This window comes from Calypte anna, chromosome 5A (assembly GCF_003957555.1).
Source record: "Calypte anna isolate BGI_N300 chromosome 5A, bCalAnn1_v1.p, whole genome shotgun sequence".
Taxonomy (NCBI): Eukaryota; Metazoa; Chordata; class Aves; order Apodiformes; family Trochilidae; genus Calypte; species Calypte anna.
Window position 1 is genome coordinate 25854813 of NC_044251.1, and position 16583 is coordinate 25871395.

A 16583-nucleotide genomic window follows, 5' to 3' on the forward strand; every position below is an offset into this window, starting at 1 on the left:
GAGCAGGATACTGCATTCTAGGCCAGCATCTGACCGGTGTTGATACTTCCTGTCTGTACTAACTTTTTATATACATCTCAGCTCTGCAGAACGGCAACTGCTGGGCTTTTTGCTTTTACTGGTGGCATCAGCCAACTATATACGATGCACTTTTTTTGGATAAGCAGCAGCATTTGCACATAGGCTGGTACCAGATACCTCAGCTGACAGGCTGGACTGATTACTATCCAGGAATCACCTGAGCAAACAGCAGCTCTGAAACAGGAATACATGTCTAAAAGGAATACAGCTCGCAGCAAACTTTCAAGGAAATAGAACAAAAAATAATCTGCACTTTGCTTTCCTCTACTGTAGAGGCCTTATAGTAGGGCTCTGAAACACCCAACATAGTTGGACATGAAACATGCTAAATTAATCTATGCTCTCAGAAGGTGACATGGAAAAAACTATTTACAAGCTCCATCTTGGAGCCTGCTGGCATTGGCTTTATAGGACACGGGAAGTTTCCAGCAGCTTCTTGCAGAAGCCACCCCTGTGGTCCCCTGCTGTTGAGACCCTGCCATACAAACCCAATACACCTGTGCACTCTTCATGAGACAAACAAAACCCAGCTGGCTACAGCTGGCTACTTCAGGCCACTTACTCCAGTATTAGAATTTCGTCTAATTTATTATTTCTCCATCTTTCCACCTGACACTGGTCTTGTTCGCTTGGATATCCATGAGATGGATCTTGGACGAACTGATAGTTTCAGTAAGACACAAGCAATAAACCCAGAATGATCTGTTAAAATGCAAATGACATGATTTTATCTATCGCATTAATATTCATCCATCAGAGATTTTCACATAACAAACTCACTTCTCCAGCCACTGTTGGGCATTTTTTTTTCTTCCTTTTACTTGGACTGTTGGTTGAAAACAGCATATTAGCAATAAATACAAAGTAAGAGTTAGTCCTAGTCCATCTTTATTAATCTCTAAAATCTTGGTCTGATTTTTTCTTTGCAAGAACCAATGAACTCAAGGAACTATTGGGATCTGCAAGATGGAGAACAGTGCTGTTCACAGCAACCTGTACTTCTAACTATAGAATCATCACGGTTGGAAAGGACCTTCAAGATCATTGAGTCCAGCCATCAGTCCTCCACCACCTTAACCACTAAATCATTTCCCAAAATGCCACATCTACCCATTTTGTAGATATATAATACCCCCAGGGATGGTGACACCACCACCTCCCTGGGCAACCTGTTCCAATGCTTCACCACTCTTCTGGAGAAGAAATTTTTCCGAACACCTAATCTGAACCTTCCTTGGCACAACTCTCCTCAGTCAGGTTTTCTGTGGCTTTAAAGGACAGTTTACCCAAATAAGGATTACAGCACTGTACTCTTATCGTCTAGGAATATATTCCAGTTCAAAATGGCTCTTGGTAATAGCCCAGCAAATTTCAGACAGTTTAAAAAGCGAGCTATTTGACATCTGTTGTTCTCAGTATTACAGATCAAACTCTGCTTTCAGGCACCAACCCACCAGCCTACGAGAGGCTCTTGCAGGGAGATCACGGCTCAAGAGCAAGACCACGGCTCGCTGCCCGGACCCGCACCGCTGCTCGCTGGTACCGCCCGCCTGCCTCCCCCGAGCCCTCACGGCACGGCGCGCAGCCCCGCCTCGGCCTGGCGGGGCCTCCCGTTTCCCCGGCAGCAGCTCGGTCGCTCGAGCTCCGCCCCAGGCTCCGCTCGGCAGGCAGCGGACCGGGAGGCGCCGGGGACTCTGGCGAAATGGGGCTTGAGCCGCTGTTCCAGGCCTGGAGCTACTTCAGGCGGAGGAAGTTCCGGCAGTGCTCGGATCTCTGCTCGCAGCTGCTGGAGAGGCCGCCCGGCGAGCAGGTACAGGGGGCCGGGACTGGCCGGGACGCCGGGGGCTCCGGATGGCTGGGGCGAGAGGCGGTGGTGTCGGTCGGGAGCGGGCAGCTCGCCCCCGCCCAGTGGGGCGAGCACCACCGGACTGCCCCTCTACCTGTTGCAGCGGCCGGAGGGGCCGTGTGTGACCGCCCGTTTGAGGGCCGGAGGGGGCTGGGCCGGCCGCGCCGAGCCCCGCGAGGAGGAAGAGGAGGAGGCCGGGGCTGCGTCCCCTCACTGAGCTCTCGGCATCGCTCCCGAAGCTGGTGGCGGAGAGCGCGGGGTCGCCGGCTCCTCCTCAGCCAGGCCTTGGCGGCCCCCGCCCCAACAGAGCCAAGGGCGGGGAGCAGTGCAACAAGTACGGGGCTGAAGGGAGGGGAACTGTGACGGTGGTGGGGCCCCAGACTCCTCACAGCGGTAATTTCACTTCACTCGATATGTTGCGAAGCTGAAGGAAGAAGAGCCAAGACTAAAAGTAATGTCTGTTTGAGGGTGTTACTGTTGATTTCACACGGATGTTCAGGTATCACAGTTGCTGTATGGACTAAGCCTCATAAGGTTGAAACAACCATTTTAGCTCAGCTTATTGCAGGGCATTACCAGCAGACAGAAGGCATCTTAGAGCTACATATTCTAAGAATATTGAAGGCAGTGCTTTTCACCACAAAGGAGAACTCTGTAAAGAAAGCTGCACAGTCTCACGGTTGAGTAAATTGTATAAACTGACTTAGGATGAATATTTAAAAGAATCTTTCATATGCTGCAAGGCACCAACAAGGAGTCTTTGGCAGAAAATTTTTTAGTGATGTTCTTGAACAAATGCAAGTCCTATATAATTTGTTTGCATTTATGTTATTGGATCTTGATACATGCAATCTTTGCATATCACTTGATTTGTGATAGAAAGTCTTGAGACAGCACAGGTAATAACAGGAAATAAGAGTCATAAAGATTATAGTGCTTTTGTTGCTATTAATTTATACGTTTTAAATTAGTAAAATATTTTCCAATCTATGATCTCAGCAAATATAAAGACTGCTGTGGTTCAACTGTGTCCTGAAGCTCAAGTATAAAATTGTTTTGTTACACTTGGCAACTCCCAACATTTGCTGGGCTGCTTACAGTAGCAATGGGAAACTTATTGAAGACAACTGGAACTGACAGAAATGTAGGTGTACAAAGCTGTGCAAAATGTCTAGGAGGAAAACAACAAAACAGCAATGAGATGATGTAGATCCATTTGCTTTTCCTTATTTCTTTCAAATATATATTGCACGTGCTGCAATATTAAGTATACAAATTAAGTTGTTTTCTTAAATAAAGCTACCTATTTTCCCTAGAGACTTACAACCTTACATAACAGCAACGTGAGGGTTATTCCAAATACTAGGTAAAGTTGGGACAAAAAATTGATCACTTAATTTTTGAAATGATCAGACCAGCCTATAAGTAAGCTTCACCTTTTGTAAGTATGAAAGAGTGAAAACATTTAAAGTACTTATGCTTCATAAATAAGTTTCATAGGTGTTTCCATGTCATGATTGCCAGCAGAGGACTGAACTTTATAACTTAAATATGTTCATCTCACAGTTTCTTATTAATGTAAAAACTGTACTCTTCAGCAGCAGCGTATTTCAAACTTACCTGAAAGTTTAGATGAAAGAGAAATGTATTTGCTTCCTGTAGAGGCAAACTTGAAATGTGGTTATTTTGGCTCTTGCCCCATGTAATCTTTTGGAGGAATCCTTGTGTCCTGGGTTTGTCTGGGATTTTTTATTATTATTATTATTATTATTATTATTATTATTATTATTATTATTATTATTTTCTGCCTTCAGTTCATTTTCACAAGAAGCCGGGAGAGGACAAAGCCAGTGTAGCTCCTGTGGTCATTTATGTATTCATTTATTGGTATTATTAATAGTATTATTTCTTCTCTTCCACTGGGCGGGGGAAAGGAGTGAGCAAGGAGCTGCTGTCTGGGCCTAAACCATGACACCGTATTAAGAGCACTTTTTAAGCAGGTAGTAATGGCTTCTAAAAATAACTAAAAATACATCTTTAGCTTGGAAAATATCAGTCATCCTCTTTAACGTTTTAGCAGTGCATGGAATGATGTTCCAGTCTTTCTCTGAAAATAGTTTATCCATAGACCAGTGTTTGAGGAATGCACATTGTAAGCTTGCAGACCACCAGCAGGTGGATTGCACTCAATATAAGTACTTTATGCAAGTGGAGTAGCAGTTTAGAGACTTTTAAAATAATAAAATAAATTGAGAGGTGTTTATTAAATGACAGTTCAGCAGGATCTTGGAGTATACTATACTCCAAGGTGTATAATGTAATGTCTGAACTACTTTTTTCTATCATTCCTAGCTGTTAGTCCAGAGTACAGCTCCTCATAGAAGACTTAACATGATTTATACCACCTGTTTTTTTTTGATACAGCAGGTTGGAGAAACAGTATCAGTTAAATAACTTACAAAAGTGCAACTGGAACTAAGCTCAAAAGTGCAACTGGAACCAGCTCAACATACAAAATCTTACACTTGAAATATCTTCAAGTAAAACTTTTTCTAATTATCTAGTTAAAATATAGCTTTAACATTCATGGCAGACAACATGAAATGGCATTTCTCTTCAATCAGCTGTGCTTATGATATATGTTTTAGATTGTACATTTTTTAGTGTAATCAGCTCAAAATCTTAATATTTACTGGTTATCTGTCCAAGTCTGTATTTTATTATTCTCCTTCTGTTCTGTAAGGCCTTGCAGGACTTTTCTCTGTGTTGTTGCACTTATTTTTATAACACTGCTTTCTGTTACCCATCTGTCGGGTGCTCCCTGCTAGACTTCAGGCATAAAGGAAATATTATAGTGACTCAAGAATGTGTTTTATATGTAGTTGAAAGATTATGAACTATTTTGAACCTACCTAATATAAAAGATTAAAAAACCACAAATGTTTATACTGTAGCATATGTACTTTGCATTTAATAAAAGCATTATTTTATAAAACCTTTGAAAGATACCAGACTCAAAGGCTGAGCACAGAGGTAATTGGAACTCAAATAAGTGACATACATAATTCTCTTGACTTGTCTCCTGACTTGCCTCATCTCATACTACTGTACATTATTATTCCGTATTTATTATAATGGTACTATATCAGTTAAGTTGTCCTGCACGTTGGCCACAACAACCCCAAGCAGCGCTACAGGCTGGGGACAGAATGGCTGGAGAGCAGCCAGGCAGAAAGGGACCTGGGAGTCTGGATTGACAGGAAGCTGAACATGAGCCAGCAGTGTGCCCAGGTGGCCAAGAAAGCCAATGTCATCCTGGCCTGTATCAGGAACAGCGTCGCCAGCAGGTCCAAGGAAGTGATTCTGCCCCTGTGCTCAGCCCTGGTGAGGCCACACCTCGAGTACTGTGTCCAGTTCTGGGCCTCCCAGTTCAGGAAGGAGATTGAGGTCCTGGAGCAGGTCCAAAGGAGGGCAACCAGGCTGGTGAAGGGACTCGAGCACAGACCCTATGAGGACAGGCTGAGAGAGCTGGGGCTGTTCAGCCTGGAGAAGAGGAGGCTCAGGGGAGACCTCATCGCTCTCTACAACTACCTGAAAGGAGGCTGTAGCGAGGTGGGGGTTGGGCTCTTTTGCCAGACGACTTTCAACAAGACAAGAGGGCATGGTCTTAAGTTGTGCCAGGGGAAATTTAGGTTAGATATTAGAAAGAATTTCTTTACGGAGAGAGTGATCAAGCATTGGAATGGGCTGCCCAGGGAAGTAGTGGATTCTCCATCCCTGGAGATATTTAAGAAGAGACTGGATGTGGCACTCAGTGCCATAGTCTATCAACTGCAACAGTGGTAAAAGGGTTGGACTCGATGATCTCTGAGGTCCCTTCCAACCCAGCCAATTCTATGATTCTATGAATACTACAAAAGTTATCTAAGATTACTTTTTTTTTTTTTTTTTTTTTTAAGTTAATTAAGAATCCAGGACTGTTCTTAGGCAGATTGTCTGTGTTGCTTTTGAAAGCAGCATGTTAATGGTACTAGCAGTTCCTAAATATTTTGATTGAACTTTATTTGTCTTCTTCATGGACCAGAAAATAGTTCTTTCATCTTTCATTCTAGTATAACCTGGAGAAATGTCTAAAATGAAGTAACTTTTTTGTTACCTAACCTTATATGTGTGGTTTATTATGCTTATAAAACACACAGAAATTCTACATTTAATCATCCAAACCTTAATGGGAACACTTCTGAACAGCAGGCCCAAGATACGATAGACGTGTGCCTCCCAGCCTCCTCAGGTAGGGAAGGAAGAATCTTATAAGAACAGTACCCTTGGTCACTGTTCAGGAATTATTTTCTTGGAAGCGCATTAGGTTATGATACAAACCCAGCCACAGGAGGTGATATCCTTTAAAGAGGTGCTGAGGAATGGTTGAGTTAAGCTGTGATTGTTAACAGGTCAGAACTTTTTCCTTGCTCAGGCAACTAGCCTGCTCCTTTCTAAGACACAATGTAACAACAAGTAAGGGAAGAGTCTAACAGGGCATAATCTTCGGGGTGTTTTCATGCCTGAAGGAGACAGCCTTGCTTGTCTGAAAGCCTGTCCCATTTTCCCCAGTGGCCAACTGGTTTGCTAAATGATAGCACCACTCCTGCTTCATTACAGCCACAACACTGTTACAAAACTATGGGCAGCTGGAATCTGCTTTCCACAATAGCCTTAGAGGTAGGCATTTTTGCCCTTCACACTTATAAACGTATTAAGAAATTTTCTTGACCAATGGATCTGATATATCTCTTAATTTAGCACTCAGTGTACGTATAGCTTAGTATTCAGAATTTGTTTTGCATAAGAAGTGTAATGATGTTTAGAAAGTTCTCTAAGAGCATGGTAAAAGATAATTTGAGATCTCCAGAGTAAGTTGGCTTATGCTTCCAGCTAGAAGCTGCCTTAGTTGGTGTAGAACTCTCTATGAACTCTGTCACCAGATGCTGTAAGCCCTGGGAAGACTTAAAGGTAAAGTGTTGACCTTTTAGCCAGCTGGGCATGAATCAAGAATTTTCTTACCTAGCAGTATCGAATGGCATTATAAACCTGAATTCTTAAAGAACACATCAATGAAATCAAAATGTTTTAAAATCAGTTATGTTTTAGCCTGAAGAGTTCTGAATGAATAAACGTGCTGAACATTTTTATAGAATAATTGCCTGCTACTGACTTAAATTTTATGGAAGAATGGAATATTTTTTTTCTATAAAATGTCCTGTACTTTTCTTCATTTAAGAATTAGGGATATACATTTTATTGATGGAGTTTGTTTCTGTTATGACAATCTCATCTGAGGATAGATAAAGCTATGTCTTCTGTGACTAGCATTTGGGCACACAAACACAGAGCACTGATGCTCAGTTTAGTTATTTCCTATTCTAAGCAAAAGGCAATGTCTTCTATGTTTATAGTAATAGCGTGACCTAGAGGAAATACAATCCAGGGCTGTCTCTGTTGATCATCCTGATTAGTTACCTAATCTGATTATTCTTCTTTGTGTTCCATATGTCAGATTCAAGGCAATAACCAATACTGATGTATGAGGCCTGCTCTATTTTAACAATTAAAAAAAAAATTGCCTAATGTAATTAATAGACATACAGTGGATCTCCTGCCTTTAACTTGATTTATGGTCTACTATGAGGATTTGCTTTTGTTTATTCGTCCTTGCTTTTGCCACAGTGAACCTTCAGCCTTGATCACCTGCGTACTTTTTTAAGGTCATAATAAAGTTATAATGGATATGTTTATGTATTTGGAACGCAATTTAAAAAGAGTCTTCAATTGAACCAGTTATTGGCTCAAAAGACTTAATTATTAAGTTTATGCGTAAAAATTAGTGATACATACCACTACTTTTTTATTCCTGGGCAATGTGTTTTCTGTGTTTCTGTTCTTAATAATTTGAAGAGCATTTTCAGAATATACTAATTTTAATATTCTCTATATATTAAATTAAAGCTGAAGTTAATTGTAGAATGCTCTGTTAGAATGTAAGGTATATAATCTTGTTTGATTCCCTCTTCTAGTCTATAAGTATCAGAAGCCTTAAATTTTTAATATTCTCTATACTCTTCAAATAAACTGACTTTACACATTAATTTTAAAATGCTCTCAGTGGATTTAGAGATCTGGGTTAAATCCTTCCTTCATTGCTTTTACAATCTTATTAATATCAAAGGGGCTTTATATATGTAAATGAAGAATAAATTTGACCTTTTGTTTGAGATACAAGCTTACAGGGTAACACTATTTGTTAATCCTCTCAAAGAAGTCTTTATTCAGAATCTAGTTCCAGTGGATTACTTGCATGAGTAGCAAATGCTGGATCCACCCATGTTGATGTGTAAGATTTTTCTGTTTGTTTGGTTTTGTTGTTCCAGAATTGTGTAGAATGGGAGGGTTCTATTACCCACTTGAGTGTGATTTAAAATAAGTTACTTTTGTTGTTGTTTTTACTAAAATAATATATTAGCATGTATGAACAATGCAGACTATCACCTACATTTATATGAGAGTAATGTTTTTAGTATTATTGGCAAACTCTACTTTTTTTCCAATTTTTTCTGAATTTCTTAGTAATATGAATGCTCCAACATAAGCAAATTTGTTTTATTTTTAAATTATTTTCAAACTAATGAAAAGTGCCTAAAATAAGATACACATCTGTATCATCAAGGCATTTTTGAGTTTGTGTAGATGTAATACTCCTAACCTTGTCTTCATTCATTAGTGTAGCACATATGGTATGGAAGATCACCTACTGTTCTTAAAACATTTTCTAGTGTGCCATATGTGCTGTAGCACTTGGACACAATGGGATGAATAAAATGGAGCTGAAATATCTTGATGTCCTTAATTACTTAGGAAGCCAGGACATTTTATTCTTTAGAAGAAAAATACAATAAATAAAACAACATATTAAAATAACTTGGAGTTCATTTAATCATATGTCTAAAATACAAAGGTAGTTTCAGTGGCCTTAGTCAAGCCCAAGTACATCAGAGACAGCTGAGATTATTAACATTTAGATCCAAATATAAGCTGGTTTATGCATTCTAACACCAATGAAAAAGTTTGTGATTTCACATACGATTTTTAAAGGACCACAGAAATTCCAGTGCACTACAGAAGGAAGAGGAGAGATCATCACTAGTCTTACAGGTCCCTGCTGTCACAGAATTCACTGAGTAAGAATGCTCACATTGAAAGTAGACCAAATCTTATACCATAGAGTTTAGGTCTAGTGCTAGCTCAAGCAGTAGCTTGACGTTGTTCACTTAGTGAAATGTGAGCAAGCAGGGTGCCCTGGCTGCCATCTTGGAGAAGACATTAGTGTGGTCTAATAGCAGCCTTCTTATACATATAAGAAGGTTATAAAGGAGATATACCTGGGCCCCTCACCATGGTGCATGGAATGAAAGACAGCAATAATTCCATTTTTGTTGTTTTTGTTAATGTTTGGCATTTCCATTCCTCAATTTCTGTGTCCTCTCTTTTCAGGAGCTTGATTCTGAATACTCCGTGTTTCAGGTAAAATTATTTTCATAAATACAATTACTAGATATAGTCATTAGGAATGACTGTTACACTGAATAATACTTGTTTTTTTTTTTTAAATCCGTAATGGAATAAATTTGTTTTTAATCATTGGTAAGGCAGTACATTTGATAAAGGGTATTTTAAATAGGCAGCTTTTGTATTTGATAGAAATGTATTTCTCTCATATATTTCTTATGAGTTTATTCAGCAGTTAAGTAGCTTAGTGCCTTCTAAAAGCTAAATTGAATCTATCTTGAACTGAATCACCTTCATCTGCTGATGAGATTAGAGAAAAGCCAATGTGTATTTCACAGACAACAATGTTTATGCTCTTAGGGCTCGCTTTCGTGTTTCATTTAATGAGGTGTAATAGTGGGCTGCTACCCATACCCTTTCTGCTCCTACAGCTCATTCTCACTGCCTGCCTTGAGTAGAGTCTGGTACTTTGAAGCTGTGTGATGATGTTTTGCATTAGCAATGGGAAACTGAATAATTGATTAGTTTTCATTCTGTTAGCACTAGATTACTGCAATGGGAAGAATAGCAATGTGCAGGTGGTGGCATCCAGCCCACAGTCAGAAGAAATTAGAGGCAATACGAAATTGCATCTTTAAATACAGCTCAAAACATATTTTACACATGTCTGATTACGTTCCAATGATGTCATGCAAGTTGTTGGTATACAAAATGGTTTCAGTGAAATACAGCCAGATATCTTCATAACTCTGCTCTTCTCTTCTCAAGGTAGTTTCTGTGTTCTGGAATAAAATGCATGATAATGGAAAGGACTGTTAGGGAATGAAATATCTTTTACCAGATTCAGGAAATACATTTAGATTTTAAGTTTATCCTTTTTTTTTTTTTTTTTTTTTTGCTCTTTTGAGTTTTCAGGAGCAAGAGGAAGGTACTCCATTCAGTGACAAACAGGTTCTCAGGAACAAAGTGAAAAGCATTTTGTAACTTTTCTTTCTGGAGTTTAGACCTCCTAAGAAATACTATATCACTTTTCTGTACTTACGGTACTTAAAATATGGCTTCCCTCTGTAATTACTATTAAGTTATTGTAAAATTTTGTTCTGATTATGAGTTAAACAAGCCAAATCTGTTATGTTGTGAATGTGTGGGTTGTCTGAAATGAGCTGTCCTTTCTTTATTCCTACTGTTTAAGTGCCCATTTCATACAAATGCAAGTTGTGTTCATGAACACCAGCCATGTTGCTTGTCAGAAAACAAAATTATCAATCTTTTGAGTGGACTAAGCCAAGGTGTAAGTAATGTCATGTGGTTACTCAGAAGTATGTGCATTTATTTTTATAGCTGTGATTGTAAATGGGCCTTTGTCACACTGTTGGCAGTAGGACTCTTCCAGTTTTGTGATTAAACCCTTACAGATTTTCACTTAGCAAAAAATCTGTGCATTACACCATAGCAAATTACTAAAACTGTATTTTCTTATGAACTAAAACCTGCAACCCAGAAAGCAGGCTTCATACAAGGGTGAAGTAGCAAGAGGAAATAAGTTGAAGTCATTGAGCTGGTAAGAAAATCTTTGAACCGAGCATGAATTTTATGTTTCATGTAACATCAAGTGATAAAAGAAAACTTTATGAGCAAAAGAAAAAAATTGTTAAGGAGGGTCGATTTTAAAAGAGAAATGTGCATGTCTTATACTTTCTTTTAAAAAGTAAGCCAAAAGCCATTTGCTGTAGTTCTAATTAAGCCCTATGTGATTTGGTGAGTAAGTAGCAAATTGTTTTTCATTTAAAAGGGTGTCATAAATTTCATTTAATTATTCTGAAAAGATGTTTCTGACGTCTCCATCAGTATGCCAATATGCATTGTTACCTCCTTTCCCACATTTTGATTTTTTAGGTATTAGATATTTTTAATCTACAGACTGATGTTTTAACTAAGGAATAGTATAGGATATTTGAAAATTTTTTCAGTGTAAAGCCTCAGACCAGGAGCTTAACACTGAAAGAGCAGACTAAGGAATCTATATTTTATGACAGGTATTTTTTTCAATACTGACAAAGAAACATTTTGCTTTTAAAAACACATTATCTTATGTTTGTTATTTGAAAAATCACAATGATATACTTATGCCTATGTTAAGAACTGTCCCCAGTTTTAGCAATTAATGTAGAAACTACTTTTAATTCCCAGGAAAATATTAATATGAGCAGCTTTTTGTATCTCAAGTAGGAAATTAGCCCGTGTTTGGCTTTATTGAGATTTCTAATTTCACCATATTCCCAGTGTAGACATAATTATGTTGACTTCAGACATTTATGTCTTTGAAAAAAGCAGAGTACCTTCATGGTGTTAAAAATTCAACAAGCTAAATACTTCTATGGAAAAATGAAAAACAGTTAAGGGTGTTGAACATTTTAACTGCACATTGCAATGCTAATTAAAGGCTGTCACCCTACTTCATAAGAAGAAACGAAAAGATAATAAAGCAGATCTGAGTTATGTATCTCTGGCCTAGATTCAGATCATCCTGCCCTGTTTATTTCTCTTCTAACTTGAACAAATGTTTCTAGTAGTAGTTTAACTGGCTGGCTAAATCCCTCCTGCTTGGAAGAAAGCACATTTAAAAGGGAGAATTAAATATTTCAACATTTTTAGATACACTTTCTTTTTGACAGACTGTTATAAAATTGCACAGAAATATGAGAGGAAGGGAGACATGATGAAGTCTGAAGACATAATGAATGAGACGTGTCCCATTAAATGATTACTTAAATTATTTATTAAGCCTGGGGTTCAGATCTTCTCTTACCTCTTATTTAAAGAACAAATGTTTGCATGTGTTTGATCTTCAGTTCTATTAAGGTGTCATCAGTGTGTTTCTACTAACAATCTGATTGTTTTGGCAGTGATTTTTATTCTGGAAAAAATCTATAATGATCTGTTTAGTATCTGAAGGAAGATCAGGGACTTGTCTTGTGGCTGTCTTTATCCTGCCAAGTCTATGAGTACATTACAGTCATATTAGGTTATCAAAGTTGTTTGATCTGTACTTATTTTGCTAGGACTTCTGTATAGCTGCCACCGGTTTTTCTTTTCCCCATTGATCTGCTGTCTCTATAGTCTACACAAAGCTTGTCACATAGGCTATAATTTTGCTTGCCTTTCCACTCTGCTTATATAATCCTCCAAGACATTTAATGTAGTAATTTGTCAGTTAAATTCACTAACAAGTACTACAATAATCTCACAATCTGAGATGCTTAGTCTATACATTTGCACATTTTTTACAACTGATGCCTTGAACAAAGGAGTTTTAGATTATCTTTCTAAAGACAGTTTCATGTGTGTAGTATTGTACTGGATCTTTAACTGCTGGTTAAAAGAGTTTTCTTCTTCCTCTACAGATGCCTGGTAAGGGCATTATTTTGCATTACAGTGTTTTACTTACTTTTCTTTCCCATCCCAAGTTAAATAAGGTGTCTGTCAGCAGTGGACTTTGGATTACTCTGGTAGCTGGGGATTTCTTCAAAAGCACAAGATCATACAGTGTTGCCTGTGAACTAAATTAATCATAGCTGTTCGTGAGGCATGAAATTCTGTCCTCCGAACTTAGTGACTGTTGTCTGAAGTTTTGGTGCCCTTTCCACCTCCATCAGGTGGATGTAACTGCCTGGAAGTCAAGACCTCACTCAATCCTATTAAAATTGCGAAGAGAATAATCTTTTGCTGATTAAATTATTTACTTGGTGTCTTGAAGGTATTTTTGCTCTGTACTTTATCCTTATTCAGGCTGCCTGGAGCCTGAAAACACGAGCTTTGACAGAAATGGTCTACGTGGATGAAATTGATATAGATGAAGAGGGAATTGCAGAGATGATCCTTGATGAAAATGCCATCGCTCAAGTTGCACGTAAGAATGACTTTCACCTAAATACATTGAACCAGCAAGAACTCTTTTGGTCAGATTGTCATCTAGCATAAAATAGGATTTACTGCAGTGACCTGATATGGCTTTTAGCTGTTGCTACAAGATAAGTTGTAGATTGTTTCATGGCTGCATGGCAATGCTGAGATACACCACATGATCTTGCTACAGTGCTTAGGCCTGTCAGACAGTTTCATAGAGATGGTGTTTTGTCAGCTTTTCCTCTACACCTCTGGGCATTCATTTCTTTTACTTTTTTTTTTTTTTTTTTTTTTTTTTTTTTTTTTTTTTTTTTTTTTGTCTTCTTTAGGTACTGTGGGAAACTTGAGAAAAATATATGCCCTTGAAACTGTGAATATAATCCTTATGCCTGTACTGTAGGCAACAGTCTTGCCAAATCTGATGTCACCTTTTTGTGTCATTTCCTGCAAGCATTTTATGAACTGATTTTCTTTCTTCTGTTTTTCTCTACTTTTCCCTCTATAACTTTCTGGGCAAGTTTTTCATCCCTATCATTTATTTGGTGTTCAGCTCTTTTCACCTTCGTCAGTTCCCTTCTAAGTGGCCAGTAATTAGTAGCCTTCCACTACTTTGGGGCATTATTTCTGTTTTTCTCTGTTTCTTTAATGCAGTCTGCATGGGAATTCATATGCATCTTATTAGCTGTGGTTCTCGACCTCATAAATGTCAAGGAATTCAAGGGAAGACCTAGATGTTGGACAGAACTAGTATTTGAAGCATGAAAAGCTTTTCTTGTCTGGATAGGAGTATGCAATTGCATATCTGTTTGGCCACATATTTTTTTTAAAATTGCTATTACATGCTTGGTCACATATAAACAGCTAAGCAGTACTCATTTTGTATTTATGTGTTACGGTAATCTAATTACATGTATCTGTCTTAAAACAGCAAAATAATATAATTTAGACTTTTAAAATTTTGTTTTATGCCCCCTGTGGGAACGACCATCTGCCAAGAAGTATAATTTGATTAATATTATTGAGAAATAAAGCATTCTGGAAAAATGCACTCAAACTATATTTAAACTGAAAAAATGTGACTTTCTGGGTAGCATGTCACAGATTTCAAAGCCAAAGAAAAACAGTATGATAGTTAGCATCCACTCTTGAATCATGGAGACAAGACTGCTATTTGGGCTTCATATCTACTAGGTGTGCCTGAACTAGTCTGTAGTTTTTCAGAATTGGTAAGAACTCAGAGAGAGACCTCCCTGCTGTCTTTAATAAATTTTTTATTTGCAAGATTATATCGCTGCTGAATGTTTACTGGGAGTCACCAACTATAGTTCCAGCTGTTGCTTCTTTGTGTACAATTTCTGCCTGATGTGAAGTCCTCCTTTTCAAAGGTATTCTGAGGTGTTCCCTCTGTCTCCTCCAGGCTGAACAGGCCAGGTGCCTTTAGCTGCTCCACATATGGCTTCCCCCTCCCCTCTAAACCCTTCACCAACCTTGTAGCCCTCGTTTGGGCACTCTCTAGTGGCTCTGTGTCCTTTTTTGTACTTTTGTACTGTGGTGCCCCAAACTGCATACAGTGCTCAAGATGGGGCCACACCAGTGCAGGGTAATGTGGGACAATCATCTGCCGTGCTTGATGTGCTCCAGGACTTGTTTGGCCAAAATGCAAGACTGGGTATGTCAGAGGTAGTTTCAGCCTGAAGGTGAGAGAGAGAGAAAACTGAAAAAGGGCATACTTGGGGTTTATCTTGGAGGAAGAAAAGAAGGAAGGAAACTATATAGCTACTAGTTTAGCTTCAGTTTTTGGAAACATTTTGAATAATAGCAGTTCACAAATATCTGAAAAGTAGATGAGTAACAGTGATTTGTCAAGAACTGGCTGTGTCAACTTAAATTTCATTTCTTTCTCTGCATGGCATGAAGCAGTAAAGGGACCAGAAGGCATAGATGTCATATATTGCTTTTAATAAGGTTTCTAAAGCCATCTCTTAGACATTGACTGAGGAGGTCGGGAAAACTGACTATAATCAGTGAAGGTTATGGAAAATCCATTGAGGAACTAGTCATTCTTAATGATCCACTGTTGAAACAGAAGTATATGAAAAGAAGGACCCTTCATCTGTTCATCTGGGCTCAAGCCAGTTCAGTATTTTCATGCTTGACCTTTGGATATGGATGACTTTGAGCTTTACGGTGCCCTAAACTGGGCAGGAGTGTTCTGCATGGGTCTGATAACATAGGATACCATTTTCCATTTGCCTTGTAGCTGAAGGCTTTGTTCTACTTACTCCAGTCTGATTACTATTTTTGTCTCAGATTATACCATTTCAAATTAGCATTATTTCCTTGTACCAGTAATATTTCTTACTTCAGTGCTCTCTGTTGCTCTTAAGATGTTCTTGAAAATTGTGGGTTAGCCCCAGTAAGCAGCTAAGCAGCACTCATCCACTCCCTCCCTCCCTCCCAAGTGGGATAGGAGAGAGAACGGGGAGAGTAAAAGTGACAAAATCATACTCATTCTAGTAGGTACCTCGTAATAGTCAATTAAACAATTTTTCAGTAGTATAGTGCAATGTTTTGGTTTTTTTTTTAACTTCTTTTTCTGGTGCTATGTCCCCTCAGTTTGAACAAAGAAATTTCCAGGGTATTGTAAGACACAATCATCTCTGAACATCTCCTGGACAAGGGTGTAGTATCTCAATGTGAAGTGAGAAATGCTCTTATTTTATAGGACCAGGAACATCTTTGAAACTCCCTGGAACTAGCCAAGGTGGAGGCCCCAGCCCAGCTGTTAGGTATGTGATTGTTTATTTTTTAAAAATATGAGTCATTGCAAGTAGCAAATTCTAAATTTAACTTCTGAAAATGAAATGATTCATATATAAACATTCAGATTCTCTATCAATAAATACCACTCAACATAAGGCTAATGTGCTTAACACCTTCAGGCCAGTAACTCAATCAGGAAGACCTATTACAGGATTTGTGAGACCCAGCACACAAAGTGGACGGCCAAGTACTATGGAACAGGCTATAAAAACCCCTCGAACAGGTCTCACAGCTCGTCCAATTACCAGTGCTTCTGGGAGATTTGGCAGGCTGGGAACGGTAAGTGATTTGTCTGTTGTTAGATGATGGCTTTCTTGAGCAGAGTATCTTGTACATTGACATAGTAGTTGACCTTAACTCAAGTTTG

General features: G+C 38.6%; 1 protein-coding gene across 2 annotated transcripts in view; it reads left to right on the plus strand.

Moving 5' to 3' along the window:
- The first annotated feature begins 1700 nt into the window (after positions 1-1700).
- The window catches only part of TTC8 (tetratricopeptide repeat domain 8), a 38923-nt gene continuing 24040 nt past the window's right edge, over positions 1701-16583 (plus strand). For both annotated transcript variants that reach the window (XM_030451950.1, XM_030451951.1), the window contains exons 1-5: positions 1701-1891; positions 9473-9502; positions 13277-13397; positions 16119-16182; positions 16336-16495. In XM_030451950.1, the coding sequence (XP_030307810.1) occupies positions 1784-1891; positions 9473-9502; positions 13277-13397; positions 16119-16182; positions 16336-16495 (483 nt within the window). In that variant the 5' untranslated portion in view covers positions 1701-1783. The remainder of the gene's footprint in view (positions 1892-9472; positions 9503-13276; positions 13398-16118; positions 16183-16335; positions 16496-16583) is intronic.